General features: G+C 43.9%; 1 protein-coding gene across 1 annotated transcript in view; it reads right to left on the bottom strand.

Annotated features, from left to right (window-relative positions):
• The window catches only part of LOC308468117 (transmembrane 9 superfamily member 2-like), a 51,651-nt gene that overhangs the window by 13,011 nt on the left and 18,596 nt on the right, over positions 1-20,044 (bottom strand). Inside the window, exons 7-15 of the mRNA XM_080990091.1 lie at positions 15,235-15,346; positions 13,846-13,925; positions 12,134-12,242; positions 8,370-8,502; positions 5,828-5,947; positions 4,871-4,928; positions 2,521-2,680; positions 1,849-2,000; positions 750-861 (exon numbers count right to left, since the gene is read on the bottom strand). Coding sequence (XP_080846217.1) covers positions 750-861; positions 1,849-2,000; positions 2,521-2,680; positions 4,871-4,928; positions 5,828-5,947; positions 8,370-8,502; positions 12,134-12,242; positions 13,846-13,925; positions 15,235-15,346 — 1,036 coding nt within the window. The remainder of the gene's footprint in view (positions 1-749; positions 862-1,848; positions 2,001-2,520; positions 2,681-4,870; positions 4,929-5,827; positions 5,948-8,369; positions 8,503-12,133; positions 12,243-13,845; positions 13,926-15,234; positions 15,347-20,044) is intronic.

Consider the following 20,044-nt stretch of genomic DNA (forward strand, 5'->3'; position numbering starts at 1 on the left):
CAAAGCTTTGACCAGTCCATCCCTTTGGCTTTCAAAATCATCACGAAGCCTATACACTTTCAGAACTAATGTCACATTACACTCTCTTCCCTTTAGTTAGGGGCAAGATCCCAAAGGGATCTGCAACCAGACTTGCAACTCTTTCTTCGACTAGCTAAACTACGGCTTTCATGGAGCCCTAGATAAAAAGTAATTTTCAGGATGGAGCTACTTAGCAAGGGAACGGGACACAAAGATGGCAAATGTAACAAGGGGACAACAACCTATGCTTTGGGGGTTTTTTAATTCCAGCTGGTATGCAGATGCAATCGCATCTTGATGATACATTACAAAGACTGATTTGGCACTGAAAGCTGCAGAAGTCTGTTACGTTGGCAACAGCAAATAGAAAGGGAGGGGATCCTCAGTTTCACTCCCCACCCCTTGGCATCTTGGCCTACTGCCACCATGCAGAAGTGTTATCCTCTGCCGCTACTCCTAAACAGTTGCCCTCACAGCCAAGCTGCTTATTCCACAGAAAGGAATCCAGGCTTCCCAAGCACAGCATCACCCACTTTCCCTTCCTACCAGCAGGTCTACTATGCACAGCTGGCAGCCACAACATGCATAAATCTTTCCAACACAATGGGGCACCGATGCACCAGCAAGCTGCAGGTGTTGGCTCAGCCTCCCTGATGCTGCCAGCTGGTGGCTGATTCCCGTCCAGCAACATACTAAGCTTGGCAATGGAAGTGGCAGGTCAGTTTTACCTCGGCACATAGATGAAAATAGCACAGCAAGACCGTTGCTTCTGAGCATGTAATCAGGAGGATGATAAAGACTAAGAACAAGAAGCCAAACATGTAGTACATCTGGTGAGACCTGGAATGAGAGAAGTCACTGGGTCAACCTTCGCCCAAGATCTCTGCACCCACCCTCCTTTCTCAAGGTTCAGCATCGTGAAGGCCTAACAAGGATTGCAGGTGGCATGGTCACAGCAGGAAGAGTTCCAGCCCGCCCCAGTTGGTTAAAGACTGCAGTTCATGATACGTTTAATGCCTGGCAATTAGGCTGTGGTTTTTGAGAATCCAAAGCCTCAAATTCTCAGCCAAACAAGTTTCCCTCTGTCAGGTTCCCACCTCTCACCTACCTGAACTCAGAAGCCTCTCTCTATCACATACCAACTTATGCACCTGTGCTTCTGAATAAGTTGCTGTTCTGTACATAGATTACCAACTGGAAGGCAATGGGTCCAGAACAGTGACTCAAACAAACACACAACAGCTTCAGGGTGTGATTCAATTTTAGAACCACTTTCTAAGTATGCAAGATCCTCTCTGGCTCCTTTCGTGGCTCAACTGAAATTCTATATAAAACATTCTATGGGACTTTATAAATAAACTTCCAGAATTGGATAACATCAACTACTGAATGATATACTTGTTAGTTTGGATGTTGCTACATTGTAAAATATAGTCTTTTTTTCCTGAGCTTTTTGTTCCTTTTCCAAGTTTTTTTGAGGTCCCTCCCCTTTTGGAGGCATTTGGGAGCTGTATTTCAGCAACATCTGTATTTCATTGCACTCTCTTCCCTTCAGTTGGGGCAAGATCTTTAAGGGATCTGCACCCAGACTAGCGGCTGCTGTTTTGAAGAACAAATGAATGACCAAACCCCAGCAGGAGCAATGGGAAGGAGACAAACCCAGAGCAGTAAACCATGCAGAGAGCCAGCAGGCAACCTCTTCTATAGATGGGTGCTTTGGGCCCACACAGCAGCCTTTCTTCATTTAATTATTTCTCACAAAGAAACAGCAGTGTGCCTGGCATGTAGCTTGGTAATTTCGAATTCAGAAAAGGGGGAGATACTCACCAAATGCTGTTTAAAATGAAGAAGAGCTGGATAAAGATACACCCAAAAGGGAGGATGCCTCCCATGATGATGCCCGGAAGAGGCTTGGTGAAAAAGGACTGCTCCGGGATTTGACGAGGAATCTGGTTTGTACGCACCGGGTGCTCAATGGGCTAGGGAAAGTTTTTAAAAAACCCACAATTAACATGGCAGACACATCTAAGGAAACAGCAAAGCCACATTTAAAAGGTGCAACGATTTCAATATGTAAAAATATGATTATTCTCACAACAGGGAATAATTATGGCTAATGCACCCATGTACTTGGAGGGCCATTTCTGATCTGAGTGAAAGACCACTGTGTAAGAAAAGCAGTCCCAAATCCAAAGATGTTCCTCTCTTTGCAGAAGACCCCCTCAAAAACTTTCCATGGGCTGCTGTAGTCGAAATGCTACAGCCCGGATCTTCTTTAATTCATGCTGCAACACAACACAGTGGCGCTATACCGCAAGAAGTCTTCTGGCAGTGATTGTGCAAAGGTTGCCAAACAACATGAATATATTTTCTCCTTCTGCTCATCATCCTTTAGACCCAGGTCCATGGGTTCAGAAAAGGAAAGGAATTCTCAAGTGGTATAATAAGGAGCTTTAAATATGTATATATATAATAAACTCTACTGAATTTCTAACTCACCTTCTCCTTGAATCCAAAGTATGCACCGACAAAGGTTAATGGGACAGATATTCCAAACCACATGGCCAAGATAGCAACCAGAGTGCCAAAGGGAATAGCAGCTGAGGATCCTTTCACCCAAAGAATAAGGTTCATTATGAAGAAGTCAGCAAAGACAATTCTGAGGGAACAGAAGATGACCAGATTCAATGTTGGCATGGTGTTCCTAATTTAAGAACCTAACAAGAACCCAGATGGATCAGGACAAAGGCCCATCCAGTCCAGTAGCCTGCTTTCACAGTGACTAACCAGGTGCCCCAACAGGAAGCCCGCAACCAGAACCTGAGAGAGCAACAGCAACTCTCCCTTCCTAGTATTCACAAGCATTACTGCTTCAGACTGTGGAGGCAGAACCCTGAGGTTCCCCAGCCCTTTCCTAACCAACAGGTGCATGTAAGGGCACTTCAGGGGAAGGAATTCATTCAGCATCTATGCCTGCACCAATATACTGCGTCCTACAGAAGCCATAGTTTCACTGTAGCACATCAGCAGCAGCTGAAACCTCTACCGTGCTATGAACAGAAGGGAGTGTCAGCTGAACATCAGCTGGCTTCAGGCAAGGATGTTGCCACACTCTGCAGCCTGGGACGCATTGCAAAAGCATTCTTAGAGCCAAAGATACAATGTTCCATGCACTGCCATATTGGACCAAAAGCAAAGAAGAAGCCAATTCTAATTAATTCATACAAAAATTATATCTTTCTTTTTTAGCCTGGAATATTTAGGGGGCAAATGTCATCTAATCTCCTGCAAGATGGATATCCTTGCAAACCTATCACTGTTGTGTATAAAGGCAGGTTGTTGTTGTTGTTGTTGTTGTTGTTGTTGTTGTTGTTGTTGTTAAGCTCTGCCTAAGCAAAGCAAAGCAAATCTCTCTTTCACTCCTCCAAAGGGAGAAGGGGGTTGGGAGCGGGGAATCCTGCTAGTCTACAAATTCTCAAAATCAATCCAGTGTACGTAACTGCCTCGGGCTGTTTATGGCATTATGTAAATTTTCTGAACTAGCACAGCATAATCAAGACATCTGTTCTTATTTTGTGCTCTCCCCACCACCCCAGGCAATTATTCAACTTCTATGAAATGGAATTTGCACACTGGAATTTAAACTATCAGCATGGTATTTTGCCATTTTGGACTTTGCCAAGATAGTCATCTAGATGACAGCCAGGATGTACATTTCTGGTTGGGACTTCTGGTATCAAGCTATTTCACACCCTGCTGCCAAACAGTCTAATTTCTAGTCCACTGTCTATTGATATTTTTTAATTTTGAAATGAAAGAGTTAACACAACCATGCTTCCTAAGACCGCCAAGTCCCACATGTCACCTTGCAAGCAGAAACACTGGCAACACTGCCCTAACCATAGTTTGCTCAATGCAGAAGTGACTCTTAACCATCTCAGCATTGCTGATGTGGTCCAAACAAAAGCAGAGCAATATGTTTAGCAATGGCTGGGCTAAAGGAGTTGCTGGAAGGAAGCGTAAAAAGGTGCCACCCAACCGCCTCAGGGACTCCCACTCCAGATTTAGGTAGAGTTTACTCCTTAGCCTTTTCTCCTCCCAAAGATGTCCCACAAGGCAGCGGAGGTTTTGAATCAGATACTCTTGAATTATTAGCACCACTAATAATAGACTAAAAGCCAATGCATGACACCATAGCTTGAAGAGTTTGCAAACCACAGTTAAGTTTTACGTCAATACTAAGCAAACCACAGTTAAGGCACTCAAGACTTTCCAAAGATAGTTAAAAAAAGGAGAGGGATTTTAAAAACAAAGTGAAACAGGAATATCAATGCACTTACAAACATGGGGATCTGGTTCATAGTTATATGCACTCAAGAACATGGAAATGAAGAGGAGCTGAATGCGTACAACTGGATTAGATTACAACTGGAGTAACTGAATATGCACACTTCTTCAGATACACTGAAACAGAAGTCACCAGACCATTATATATAATGGGAGGGTGGGTGGGGATTTTCTCAGGAGGGTAGTAGGAAACGGGTGATTGACTCAATGGGTATGGTAAACCTGTTGACGTCTGGTGACTTCTGTTTCAGTGTATCTGAAGAAGTGTGCATGCACACAAAAGCTTATACCAAGAACAAACTTAGTTGGTCTCTAAGGTGCTACTGGACAATTTTTTAATTTTTTTATATATTTCGACTGCGTCAGACCAATGCCTACCTGAATCTAGAACTGGAGTAACTGTCAGTCATGTGAGGTAAGAAGCATAGGCCTTTGTGCATATTAACCAATTTGCAATGCAGAAAATGAGTTTTATAAAAAGAAAGATGTGAGGAATACTAACCCTGGACACAACAGAGCTGTCAGCAACACATTTGTCTTCCATTTTTCACCTCTAAATGCTGAGAAGAGGAGAAAAAAGTAATCACTACATTTAACACATTTGAAGTAGCTGGAAGAAATTTATTTATTTTTAAGTCTCAATAATTTTAACACTAGATTGCTCACCATAGTACTATGAACTGCTCTGAATCTTCCCTGCTTATAGAATCTGAACCCCAAGGAGTGCTGATAACGATCCTCTGCCATAATTCAAACCGGCTCAATATCCTGCTCATAATTGACAGCCAGGATCCAGGAAAGCTTTTCAGGCTCTCTCCCCACCTGTGTACTTGTGTTACATTTCAAGCAAACCTCCCCATGTTTCACAACCAATTTGCAAAGGATCATGAGAAAGAGACAGGGCACTGCAGTTCAGAAAAGGAGTGGGGAGGTAAACACTGCTAAGAACACCATTTTCTTATTCTGTTACCTCTTGGTCTTTCCTGTCCCTGCTAAACCAGTGAAAAATCACTGGCAGTTCCCATTCTACAAAGGCAGAAGAAAGGCTAAGAGATTTGACCTAGGACAGCCAATCAAGGGCTGGGCAGGAACCACCCTTGGTTTTCCACTTCCAAGTATGATCAGTGGAGGTGAATGGGGGCATGGCCCCTCGCCCCCAGCCAGCCCACACTTGCCTGCCTTCCACATATAACCAACCCAGGGGGTGGCGCTGTCTGTCGGCTTCCTTAGCCTCAGTGCTGCCCTTGTAGAATTCAGATGGGAGGAGCATGATTGCAAAACTAGATTCAGCGGGCTCTGCCAGTCGTTGGCTCTATCTCTGCCTATCATTGTCCGCCTACTGTTGCCCCCCCACCTTCCGCCCTACCAGTCTCAATTGGGTACCACCGGCCACTGAGCACAATCTCTGTGGTTTCAACAACAGCCTGGCAACATTCCATTACACAAGGCTTGCACTTACTTTTGTACATCCGAGCAGATACGTAGCCTGCTGGGGTCCCCAGCAAGACCCACAGCACGACAGCACAGGTCATCAAGGCCCCCCTGTTGGCTGGCGAAAGGAATCCAAGGCAGGCAAGGACTGAAAGTGTCAACACAGAGAACAAAAGTGTGTTACAAAAGAGGTTCCCTGGTGTAAATTGGTGCAATGTTCCAAAAATACAAATGTGCCCCCAGGGTTAAAACTTTCAAAACACAGGGTAAAGACATTTCCTATTTGTCCAGGCGTTTAGATCTTGAAGTATATGATTTTCCAAGATATTTACCAACTGCTTGTTTTACTGTATTTCAACTGCAATATTGTGGCTTTTAGTGATGGGAATTTTTTCAATCTGTTTCAATCTGACCTGCTGTTAGCTGCCCTGTGCTCTATAAGGAAATAAGGGCAGGATATAAATTAAAAATAATAAATGCGCCCACCCAAAATCGGAATGTAAGGAGTTGCCTTATGCTAGGTTCAGACCATTGGGTCCATCTAGCTCAATACAGGTATCTCCCCACTAACGCAACAGTCAACGTTCCTGGGTACCGTGCATATACATGAAATCGCATTTAGTGGGGAAAACCATCTAAGAAGCCAAACTCTGCCAAACTCCACCACAATTGCTCCCTCCAGACTTCCTTTCTCAAACTCCAACTCTCCACAGGCCTCAAAGGTCGATGCAAAGGCTCATGGGGTCAAAGCTGTAAAGGCCCCTGAGATTGCTACCCATTTCCCCACTCTTCTTATGCCATATTTGCAGTTTTCCTGCTCTTTTCGGGCTGTTTCTGCCCCTTTCCAGACATTTGTCAAAGACAAGAACAACTACCAGACTTTTAGAAGACATCTGAAGGCAGCCCTGTTTAGGGAAGCTTTTAATGTTTAACAGACCACTGTATTTTAATATTTTGTTGGAAGCCGCCCAGATGGGCAGGGTATAAATTATTATTATTATTATTATTATTATTATTATTCAGTTTAAAACAAGTTATTTAATTATTTCCTGTGCCACACTTGTACACAGTTGTGGGGAGATAGCAGCTCTCCAGGATTTCAGGCGGGGGGAGTCTTGCAGCCCTGCCTAGAGATATGAGGGGGCCTTCTGCATGCAAAGCAGGTGCTCTACCATCGAAATAAGGCCCTCCCCTCACCAACCAAGCTTTTGAAAGGGGTGAGGAACCTGTGGGTCTCCAGCTATCATTGGACTGCAACCTGTGTCAGCCCTGACCAATGGCCACAGCAGCTGGGGCTAATGGGAGTTAGGAGCCCAGCAAGCTTCTGGAAGGCCAGAGGTTCCCCATCCCAGTTTTAGAACAGCTTTATGTTCTGTGGGGAATCCTTTCCCCATGAGAATCACCTGACAAGGAAGACCCACTGCAGGACCCCAGTACACTGCAGAGGCTTCTGGGACATGTTCACAGGCAAATGCATGGGAGCACTAGGCAGCCTCACTGAACTGCTGGGATGGCTCGGTTGGCAGAGCACAGGGCTGCAAATCTCTAGGTTGCGGGTTCGAGCCCTACTCTGGGCAAAAAAGATTCCTGCATTGCAGGGACTAGATGACCCTTAGGGTCCCTTCCAACTCTACCATTCTGCGGTTCAAACTGAGGGTACAGATGATCAGTATTGATAGCATGGCTTCTTCTGAAAGGGAAAGCCTGCTTGTCAGTACTGATCCTCCCAACCAAAGAACCCTTGGCAAGCTCCCAATGAAAAGAACCAGGAATTGTAGAATTGGAAAGGACCCGGGCAGCCATCTAAATCCAACCCCCTGCAATGAAGGAATCTCGGCTAAAGCTCAGAGTTTCCTGAAACAACAAACAACAAAATACTCTGCCTTAGAAAACTGTACCATTCCTGTCTTTCTTTCTTTTGTGCGTGTGAGGGAAGGGTTGCAGCTAAGCAGTACACAGTGTTTGCTTTGCACAAAGAAAGCCCCAGGTTCAACCCCGCTGCATCTTCAAGTAGGACTGGGTATGCCTCCACCTTAAGCCCCTGACAGTCAGTGTAGACAATGAAGCTAGATGAAACAATGGTCTGACTTGGAATAAGGCATCCTCCTAGGTGACTAGTCCTCAAGATCTCAGTTGGTTTTGTGACTACTCAGCTCCACTGTGCATAACTGTAGGGTGATGAGCTTACACAATTTTTTAAAAAAAATATTTTCTCCTGATGGCTACAGCTGCTGCCTCAAAGTATTAGTCTTCCCAGGAGCCAGCTGTCCCCAGGTTTACACGGGGTGGAATTGCATATGCAAAACAGGCAGCACAAGAACACACAGGAAGCTGCCTTATTCAGAGTCAGACCACTAGTCCATCTAGCTCAGTTCAGTGAACACTGACTGGCAGTAGCTCTCAAAAGAGCCGCTGACTATCCTTGTAGACAATGCTGAGCTAAGTGGACCCAAGGTCTGACTCGGCATAAGGCGGGTAAATATTAATAATATTGGTAATAACATAAACACACAGAAAGCCAATATTGCATAAATAACAATGATGATTTCAGCCAACCTCCTGCTACTTACATAAGGTAATAAATGTCATTATGAAAATCTGCGTCCCTTGCCCCAGGAAGACAGAGAGCAGCATGCCCTTCCTGGGAGGCCTAAACACATCTCCATGGACCAGCTTCCACCCAAACTCCTCCTGGGCGTCCTCCTGTAATAACATCTCTTTATTAGGCATACATCATGCAACAGTGAATTAGTACAAGCCGGACGTGAAATTCACTTTCCTAGCCTGATTATCTTCCAGGTTTTGTTTCTGAAGGGGACTAATTGCATCAGCGTTGTTACTCACTGGTTTTACAACTCCCTAATGGACTGCTGGTTGGGGGTGGGGGACTTGCGTGTGCAGAGGATGTAGATATATTAAGAAACGCTTATGTTGAGGAGGAGAAACAAACATTAACATGCTTAGCCAGAGTGCTGCAATGTTAATTGATATTAAACAAAAGATCATGTTCAATTTAAGTGGTATCGCGAGCACTCAACGCATTTATCCATCTTTGTCTTCTGTTGCCTAACAAGCCAGTTTCAAATCTGACATGAAAGGAAAGGAAATACCATGCCACAAAACCAAGGCCTAGGTTCTATCAGGTGTCAACTCCTGTGGTTTCCACACACTATAGGCTGGCACTATAGGGAGCAACAAGGCAGCGGAATAAAACATGAAATCAAAAACGCTGTTCCAAATCAAAGATGCTGTTCTGCACCCCCAACACTGCTGAAGCATTCGATTCCCTCTTTTTCATCTGGGGTTAGTTACTGCACCAATGTGACCAAATGTTAGCTTAAGTTCTCTAAACAGATCTTTGTGGCAGAATACTCCTCCCCAAAACAAGTCACCCCTCTTTTCAGTCCATATTGTTAACATCCTTAACTTTTCTCCTTGTTTCCAATGGCAGAGAACAACACCTTCATGGCAAAGGTTTAGTGGCAAACTCCCTTTTCCAAGCTCAAAATTTCCTTTCAACTCAAACATTGTGCAATGTATCTCAAAGCACTCGGCAATGGGCATCTCCATTTCTGTCCAGTTAACAAAAGCCAGTCTAGAAAAAGGAAGTGCCAACACTCACTTAAGAAATACTTGAGCACATATTTTGCTGAGCCTCCATGATGAGATAGCTCAGGGGAAATTATTTTTACTATTTTTAAAGGGTTGTTCTGATACTGTTTAAAAAAATGTGTTTCTAAGATGCCCCAATGAAGGCAATTCATCTTTCCAAAATGCACTGGGAGAAATAAAACATATTGGCAGTTTGCAAACATGTTTTTATTTCTCTGTGTTTCCACTTGTAGCAATGCATACACGTGATACACCACATATGTTCATGGTATATGCTATCTTTTTTTAATGGCGTATGCTATCTAAAGGCAAGGGAACCATGGTTGTTTCCCTTCAAAACAACAGTTCCAGTCAAAAACAAGTACATCAGAATTTCAATCAAATAAAATTCATTTTCTTAATCAACTGAGATGCATTCAGTCAGATGAGAACCCCACGTCAAAATACCAGGAGTCCTCTACACGCCAAAACAGAGGGTATTACCTATCTGGTGGAATTAAAGAAAATGAGGTGAACATTTTGGACTCATCCACACAACTTGCTTACTGAGCATCTGTCCATATTTGCTGATCAGCAACTGGTTTGACTGGAGGCCTTTCTGGAAAGTGTGTGTTAGTCAACAGGCCACACAGCTATTCTGAGAGTAACTCCTCTTTCTCTAACAAATTTGTAGTTGGGGAAAACAATGAAATAGAAGCTCAGTAACTTTTCTTCACTTCCCTATCATTACCAATGCAAGCTACATTCCTTATTGAAACATGGCCTGGGAATTGTTTCTTGCCCTCTGCAATCTTGTTCCTGCACTAAACAAAGACACTTTAGGTAGGGAAAACTTTAAGAAGGATGTTGACAAGCTGGAAGGTATGCAGAGGAAGGAAACCAAGATGATCAAGGCTCTGGAAACTAAGCCTTATGAGGAGCGCTTGAAGGAGCTGGGTATGTTTAGCCTGGAAAAGAGAAGACTGAGAGGAGATACGACAGCCATCTTCAAATATCTCAAAGGCTGTCACATGGAAGAAGGAGCAAGCTTCTTTTCTCCTGCTCTGGAGGGTAGGACTCAAACCAATGGCTTCAAGTTACAAGAAAGGAGATTCTGACTAAACATCAGGAAGAACTTTCTGACGGTAAGAGCTGTTTGACAGTGGAACGATCCCCCACTGGAGGTTGTGGACTCTCCTTCCTTGGAGGTTTTTAAGCGGAGGTTGGGTGGTCATCTGTCATGGATGCTTAGCTGAGATTCCTGCATTGCAAGGGGTTGGACTAGATGACCCTTGGGGTCCCTTCCAACTCTAAGATTCTATGATTCTAGGTACTCAGGCACCCAGCAATTCTTCCACCCTCCAAAGGTGGGCACTTTCCATAGAAGGGAGTGGCGGGACACATTCTACTCTATGTAACCTTGGTTGGAATCTTGGGAGCCAAATACCTAGGAAGCTGAAAGGAAAAGCTTCTGTGGGGTTGGTTAAGAATATAAGTTTAAGGTTCCCCAACATATGAGATTTAGGTGTCTAAATCACTGCTCATGCAGCATATCTGGGAAATTTAAGCCATGATTAAACCCCCCCTGCAAAGAGACAATGCAGCAAAAAATATTTTCCCTAGAAACCTGAGACATAGAAAGTTCTTGCCGCACCAACACTGCTGCCTTTAAAGCTTGATAGTGTCTTGCCAGAGAAGAAATCAAATTACCTAAGCAAAGCATGAGAGCTGAGCCCCTGATTTGTTTCATATGAAGCAAGGCACTCCTCACCTTGGGAAAGCAGGATTTTTGTAAGGCTGTTCATTACTTCCAAATGACAGCTGATGGAAAGTCTGTATTTTGCAGACTTTTGTTTTAATTAGCTAAGTAAATACAGCCTATTTGCTTAAAGTTTTAAGAGCTCTTCACTGAGGCGGCCACAGGAGCCACTTCCCAAGCAGACCACCTGTAGCTTTCTAGTGAGCCGCTGGGAAAATGGAAAGACAAAGGAAAGCAAGAAATGCCTGGCCTTTAGGAATATGGCTCCCAAGGAAGGCAACAAATGGTTGCTGCAGAAGGGGCAAGAGTTCCTCTGTCACCTCCCTCTCAGCTCTGCATCATCTGTTCTCCTTCTCCCACAAGACTAGAACTTGGGTTCTTCCAGTTAAGCTGAATGTTGGAAGATTCAGGGCAGGCAAAAGGATGTACTTCTTTCACGGTGCAACTATGGAATCTGCTCTCCCTAGGGGTAGCCATGGCCACCACCTTGTATGTCTCTAAAAGATTAGAGAAATCAGTGTAGGTCAAGGCAATGAATGGATGGTAGCCATGTTGCCTAGGTTGCACCTCCACTGTGGAAGGCAGAATGCCTCTGAATACCAACTGCTGGGGATCAAAATTGATGAGAATTGATGTTGCACTCATGTTCTGCTTGCAGGTATCCCAGAGGAATCTTTCTGATCACTGTGAGAAGAACAGGGTGGTGGACTAGGTGGGCCTTCAGCCTGGCCCAGCAGGGCTCTTCTTGTGTTCTTGTGTTAAGGTAGGGAGCAAAGTGCACATCTTTTCTTTCCAGTGTTGCAACAGTTACAGCGGCACATCTTGCCCTCAACCGTGAAAGAGGACTGCTATGCTAGCCTCCAGACTTCACAAACCTACTCAGAATCCCCCTTGCTTCAAGGGGCCTTGCAGCACCGGCACATTAGTACAGCTCTGCCCCACCCCTCCATTTCAGAACTTAAAAAGGCACCCCATTTTACTTACCGAGGAGTCAATCTGGTTGTATCTTGCAATATCTTTATGCAAAGTCCTCAGAAGGATCATGGCAACCATTCCAGACAAGAAGAGCACAATTACAAGGGAATTCATAATGCTGCAAGTGAAAAGCAAACCCAGAGATAGTAAACTGATCCCATGTGGCATCAGACGAAATTCTTAAGTCTATGATGTGGCACTGAAGACTCCAAGTCCAGGGCAGGCGATCAGTGGCAAAACTAGCAGCATTGCAAAAGTGATTAGAAACTTTAAATAGGATTAAATAGTCAAAACTGAACAAGGGACGGTGCTATGATGAACTGCTTGATGAAAAGTATTTTAGGTTGGGTTTTAGGTTTTAGGTGTTGCCCTGAAATCTCCAGGCAGGACTGGGAAAGACTCACGACTGAAACCCTGCAGACCTGCTTTATGACAGGCTCTTATAATATTTGACCTATGCCTTATAACACTACACTAAGCATTTCATGATTAAAATATATGTATCAGAAGCACACGTGCATATGAACTTCATGCCCCTTTGAACTCCAACACAAACCATGATTTGCACTAAACAGAGTTTACATTCTAACCCATGAAGTGGGTTTCCAAGTACAGACAAGCCACAGTTTGGTCATTTCGCCTCCAGCTGCAGATGGTATCTCAAACATCAGACACCAAGGGCAGAGCAACTTCCCAAACCATAGTTTGTTGGTTTGGATGTGAACAGCAAGCTACAGTTTTTCTTCAGCTGTGGTTTTCAAACATAGTATCAGATCCTAGTTTGTGGCCATTTACAAAGTATGGTATGTCAGGTGATATCTGTTCAGATGTAACAAACCACACGGGTGGCGCTGTGGGTAAAACCTCAGTGCCTAGGACTTGCCGATCGTATGGTCGGCAGTTCGAATCCTCGCGGCGGAGTGAGCTCCCGTCGTCCGGTCCCAGCTCCTGCCCACCTAGCAGTTCGAAAGCACCCCTAAGTGCAAGTAGATAAATAGGTACCGCTTTATAGCGGGAAGGTAAACGGCGTTTCCGTGCACTGCGCTGGTGCTGGCTCGCCAGAGCAGCTTCGTCACGCTGGCCACATGACCCGGAAGTGTCTTCAGACAGCGCTGGCTCCCGGCCTCTTAAGCGAGATGAGCACACAACCCCAGAGTCGGCCACGACTGGCCCGTACGGGCAGGGGTACCTTTACCTTTACCTTTAACAAACCACAGTCTGGTTTTTCAAACTGTAGTTTAATGGTTGATACACGCTTACTTTGCACTGTGTGCCTCAAGACTGAGAAGAGGTTTCCTCTTTATCGTCATATTTTTTTTAAGGGGAAGGGGGAACTCAATCCATATTCACTGTGAGCTTTTTTCCTTAACAGTAAATACTAACTTCAGAGATAAAACTCCAAAGCATATCACATGACAGCATTAAAAGAATGTGATCAACTGTAACATCTCAGAAATTCTCTGAAACAAGAAGATAAAAGTAAAATGTGCCGATTGCTTTTCTTCAGGATACAGAAGGCACATTCTTTGCATGAAACACAATACTTCGAGCAGCTCCCAAGAGGGCCAGTCCTGAGAAAAGTAAGTCCACAAATGAAAACATGAGACGTTGGCTGGCTTGAATGCTAGCTGCCTTCTTTCTAACCACAAGTTACAATTCCCAAAAAATAAAGCAAGATTTTGCTGCAAGCTATTTCTTTCAGAACTTTCAACATCTCTTACCTAAACCACTGGATGTTGGTATGGGGCATGGATTCCAAGATGTAGTCCCATCTCGAAGCCCACTTAATATTGTTGTTCTCCTGCATGGAAAAAGTATGAGATGAACAATGGAGCACTTCTCAGAAAACAAGTCTTCATACATTTAATTATCACTGGCTAAACTAACCCACTGGGTAAGCTAACCTGGGAGTAGGTGCAACTGTGTCTGTTAGCACCAGAAAACAAACCACTAGCTGTAACCGAAAGCTAAAAGGAGGTCTCAATCTATGTGCTCAAGAACTGTCCTTTTCTATAGCGAGGAATGTGCAATGGTGCTGCATAGAAAAATCTCTGATTGATAGAAGGGGGGGCAGTACCTGCATATACTGAGTTCAGTGTGGACACTACAGCTACTGGTGCAAGGTGATTTACCTGTAGAAGCTGATACTCCCACAGGGCACAACACATCTTGTGCTTTTTAATGAAGTTAACGTTACATACCCAAGTTAAATTAAGTCTTCTTAAAAAGCCAAATATTGACAGGCAGTTCATTCATGTTGTCAAATTAAGAGGACCGAGTGGCTCAATGGAATGGTAACAGGATACAGAAGCTTGCACTTCAAGGTCATGGGTTCAAGTCACATTCCATTTGGAAGGAAAAATGAAAGTTGTTAGCCCATGACGGCCATTTGGCTGCCTGGGCAAAAGCTAGCTAATGGTCTCCGCCGACTTCCTTGCAATACAGGTGTCTTGCATCACAAAAACCTAACTTTAATTGCCACCCTTTGGGGTTAGTCTCAACACAGCTATTGGGATTGGAGCGGATATGGAAATCAAGCTACTAAGCCCTCTCTGCAGTTGACCATGCTGTGTCATATTCAATCAGGACTCTCCTCTAAGCAGGCTGTCAATCAGTCGTTCAGTGCCAACACCAACTTTTCATTAAGAGATTAAAGCAGAGTCATTCCTTCCACCCCAATTTGGATCAGCAACTAAATGCGTGCTCAATATAGACTAAGCAACTAGAAGAGAAGGAATTGTTCCTTTGTGACGAAAAGGCTCCCAATCTCCCTTAGAAAAAAAATCCAAGGTTATTCTTGGATAGCACATGGTATATATTAATCATAATCATGAAAAACAAGATCTATTTGGAGAAATATCAATCAACTATTTATGTCATTTGTAACTGAGTGCAGTGTATATTACGTGTTCAACTGTGGGATGTTTGTACGATTACTTCTACTTCAAAAACAAAGAATGAACTACGTTAAACAACTTATAGGGGTTTCAGGCTAAATAGACTAAACTCTGAATTTAAAGTACCCAGGTTGCTCCCCCACTGCCTATAAAAACTGATAATCTGAACCATTTTAAGAAATTATAGCTGCAAAACATCTCTCTTGTACTTACTTCAAATTTCACAGAGTAACTGTAAATCAGATTCAGCTTGCTGTTAAACTCTGCAGAGATTTCCATGGGGGGGCCTTCACAAGACAAATTGTTTATATCCGTTTGTTTATAACTACAAAGATAAAATATAGTTTTATCACACATGATGATGCAAGAACCTTCGTTGCAATTTATAATATGATCATTTCACAATTGTCCCCCACACTATGTTGACTAATTCAAGATGGGTAGCCAAACGCAACCTGAAGAAAGTGAAATCCAAGAGGATCCGCAGAATCAAGAGCAGTGTTATAAGGTTAAGGGCCACTTTGCAAGTTACGAACTATCAATTTTTCCTTAAGAATTCGGACATTGCTATGTTATGAAGTACCAGCATCCCCTCCCACCCAGCACAACCCAAGAATACATAAGACAGCTTTTGCACAACTGAGGAACCTTGGGCACCCCAGATGTTGTGGGACTACAATTCCGAACATCCCATACCATGCTGACTATAAGCCTAGGAACATAATGGCCCATCCAGTCCAGTATCCTGTTCTCAGAGTGGCTAGCCAGATGCCCATGGGAAGCCCAAAACAAAAACTGAAGCACAAGAGCATTTACCCCTCCTGCATTTTCCAGCAACTGATATTCAGAAGCATACAGCCTCTGGCTGTGGAGGCAAAGGATGGATGCAACTGGAGGGCCACAAGTTTCCCATCCCTGATGTATCAGCTGCTTTGTTGTGATAATTGCAGTGGAAAAGACACTTGAGCCATTTTTCATGTATGACAATTGAAAGCAGCCTGCGGAATTTACTTCTGCAAGAAGACTGGGAACAGACCCCAAAGCAAAGGAACAGATCCCCAAAGCATAGGAATACAACTTGCAATTTATTTATTTATGTAGAGGAATCTGCAGCAAACAAAGCAATGGGAAGACATTTAAGTTACCCTGCAGCTATGAATTAAAAGGCCAGCTTTTAAAATTATTATTTCAAGTCCAGGTGAGTTTTGTAACAACTTTCATGTTGTGTGAAACTAACAATTTGCAATGTGAGAAAAAAAGAGGTCTGGACACCCTGAATAACCTGCAACTGACTCATTGTGCCCCAGTTACAACACCTGCCCGTGAATTGGGGGTTCCTAAACATGAAGGTATGCACACTGAAGAGGTAAATGGGATTGAAATCTTAGGATTCCCTGACAAATAAGAGAAGTATTAATATCTGCATATTAATTCCATGCAAACAACTCAGCCTAAGGTTGTTAGATTTACCATGAACAGAGCTCACGTACTTCTAAAGAGCAATACAGCTGGGAAAGGGTTCGCAAGATGCAACTTTCACCATCCCTGCAGACCTGCAGAAAAAGCAACACCTGTGGAGCTGCTTCTGACATCAGAGAGTTGTCAGAAGGGAAGGGAAATGGCCATGGTAGAATCTGGACCACGTGGCTCCTAATGCGCATTACCCATCCCTATCTGGTATCTAGTTCACACCCCTTCCCCATCATTCTGGCAAGGAGCTTCAAGACACAGGAAGCAGACCAACTAGAGGGGCAGGGAGAACAGAGCAGAGTTTAACCTAAGGAGGCTACTCTTGAGGCTGAGCCCTAGAAACAGTGCTCTCTCAACAGTCCTCCAGGAGCTGTGGGTCAGCACTGACAGCCTGGGAACAGCTACTATAAGAGCTCTTTTGGACCCATTGTACACTTACAGATTTCAACCCTCTCAGTTAATGTTTTGCTGCCAGTTATTTCCTTGAAATAGCTGTAAAACAAGGCTGGCCAATTTTAGTTTTATTTTTAGCCAAGCAGCACATGAAAGCGGAGGGTGTGACTACTCCACAATCTTGCACGCACGTTCTCATGACACACGTACAGCCCACCCTCCTCAGCTGACACATGCAGATTGGCTGGGGGGGAGGTATTGCCCCCACCACCATTTTTGATCTGATGATTGGGGTATCTGCATTCCCACCAGGGCACAGAGCTTTGCCCAACCAGCATTGCATCTAATTTATTTTTGATGCTGCTTCCAAAACTGGGGAGCCAGAACATGGTATAAGGCAGCTTTTCGTGATCCTGGTTCAGCTTGCTCAGGATTGTCCACAATGACTGGCAAATGGTATTCCAGAATTTCAGACAGGGAGCATCCCCAGCTCAACCTGGAAACACCAGGAACTGAACATGACATCTTCTGCTTGCAAAGCACTGTCACTGAGCTATGGCCCTTTCCCAGTTTGCTGGGGTGTTGGGTCAAACAGTTGAATATCTCCCCACTACTGTTTAATGCTAAGTTTCCAGAATGCAGAGCTTAAAAAAATAAAAGCAATCTTCATTGTGATTTGAGAAGCCTTACAAGATGCAACTTCATCCACATTTTGCCAGCAGTGCCCTCCCGCTACTTGCAGAGCAGGTTCAATGCCACTGACAGCAACACAGGAGAAACACGGGCCAGATCAAGCTCAATTCCAAAGGAAAGGGCTAACTTTTTCGCTCTAACCCATCTCCTTCCCTTGGAGCAAAGTAGATCAGTACTCTTACAAGGAACTACAGGGCCACCTAATGGAGGGAGAAAAGATTGCAGGCATTGCAGGTGAAGCAACCCGTATTTTCAAGCACCTCGAATCATTCTCTTACAATATATCTTCAGACTACGTGTGGCAGCAAACATCCGTTTTGTGATGATAGATATAGATAGATAGATAGATAGATAGATAGATAGATAGATAGATAGATGATAGATAGATAGATAGATAGATAGATAGATAGATAGATGATAGATATTGTAGATACACACAGAAAGAATGTGTTTCAACCTCTTTTTAAGCACAAAATCTCACGGTGCCTCCCATAAAGACAAACACTAGAGAATGAGAGACGGGTAGAAACAAGGCAGTGAAAGAAAACTTAACTATGCCCCCTTGTGGAATGCATTACCCCAAAACAGTTATCGCAAGCCATTCAGGAGGGCAGTGGTTCCCAAACCCGTTTTTTCCCCACCTGAAAATTGCTAAGACTCTTGGTGGATCACTTAATGATTTTTCTGCCTTGTTGTAGCAATCATAATGAGCTGTACTAAAGGCTGTGTGGTTTTTAATTACATTTTCGCAGCTTCCCCTCCTTCTTATATAATGCATTTGGATGCATTCCATAGATTTCAGATTGCAATACAATAAGAGAAATAAAATAAGCAATCGGAAATACCATTAAAAATCAATACGAGTATTTGGTGCAACATGCTGGTTGACTGACCAAACCCAAAGAGCGCTCGCTATTAGTTCCTCATCATCCTGGAAAAAAGGGAGAAGTGGAGTGGCACAGGATTCTGTGTCTTTATAAACGACTTGAACAAAGGAATTGAAGGGATGCTCATAAAACTTGGGAGAAGTAGCTAATGCCACAGATGAACCCCATATTGGAGATTGGAGAAATGGGCCAAAACTAATAAAAATGAATTTCAATAGTGATAAATGGGGTTCTGCACTCAGACAGGAGGAACCAGCGACACAAATATAAGATAGGGGACACCGAGTATATAGTAACATCATGCATGGATACAAGACCAAGCCCTTGCCCAATTTGGGGCAGTCAGACCACATATCTTTACTTATGATACCATCATATAGACCTCTCGTACGCAGAATTAGACCATCAACTAGAGAGATACGAGTGTGGCCAGTAGGTGCATCTGAGCAACTTCAAGATTGCTTTCGGAGCACCGAGTGGTCGCTTTTTGTGGAGAATAATGTGGACACATACGCTTCAACAGTACTGTTCTACGTTAAAAGCTGCATTGATGTTGTCACTACCACCAAACAAATACGGGTGTTCCCTAACAACAAGCCCTGGCTAAACAGGGATGTGTATCTTCTGTTAAAGGCAAGAAATGCTGCTTTTCACTCTGGTGATGCGCAACAGTATAGAGAAGCCAGAGCCAAATTGAAAAAGGGCATTAGGAACGCCAAAGCTATGTACTGCCGGAGGATCGAAAAACATTTTGAGAGCTCCGACCCTCGTCGAGTATGGCAAGGCCTGCGACAAATTACAGGGCAAAATATTAAAAACGAACTGGCTAGCAGCAGTGCGCACCTGGCTGATCAACTGAATCAATTTTTTAGTCGCTTTGAGGTGGGAACTGGAACTACCGTCACTACAGCATTGGCTACCAGCACATCATCAGAAACTACTACTGATAGACAACCATTTTTATTACAGACCTGTGACGTACAACGTGCCTTTCGGAGCATTAACATTAGGAAGGCAGCTGGACCGGATGGAATCATGGGACGGGCTATTAGGGACTGCGCTGCAGAATTAGCTGGTGTGTTTACGGACATTTTTAACCTATCCCTGTTGCAGGGTTCTGTCCCTACCTGCCTGAAGACATCGATTATAGTGCCAGTCCCCAAGCAGTCAGTGGTGGTATCTCTCAATGACTATAGACCAATAGCCCTAACATCTGTCGTTATGAAATGTTTTGAGAGATTGGTGCTAGATCATATTAAGGCTGGTCTTCCATCCACTCTAGACCCGTTCCAGTTTGCATACAGAAGAAATAGATCTACTGATGATGCTATTTCCATCGCTGTCCATACTGTACTGAGTCATCTAGAACGACAGGGAACCTACGCAAGGCTGTTGTTTGTGGACTACAGTTCTGCCTTCAATACAATTCTGCCAGACAGGTTATTTCTTAAAATGACCAATTTGGGTATACATCAGAAGATCTGTCTGTGGGTAAGGAATTTCCTGACTGATAGGCCGCAGACAGTGAGAATGGGCCCTTACTATTCTTCTACTCTAGTATTAAGCACAGGAGCCCCTCA

This window comes from Podarcis pityusensis, assembly GCF_964106645.2.
Source record: "Podarcis pityusensis genome assembly, chromosome: Z".
Taxonomy (NCBI): Eukaryota; Metazoa; Chordata; class Lepidosauria; order Squamata; family Lacertidae; genus Podarcis; species Podarcis pityusensis.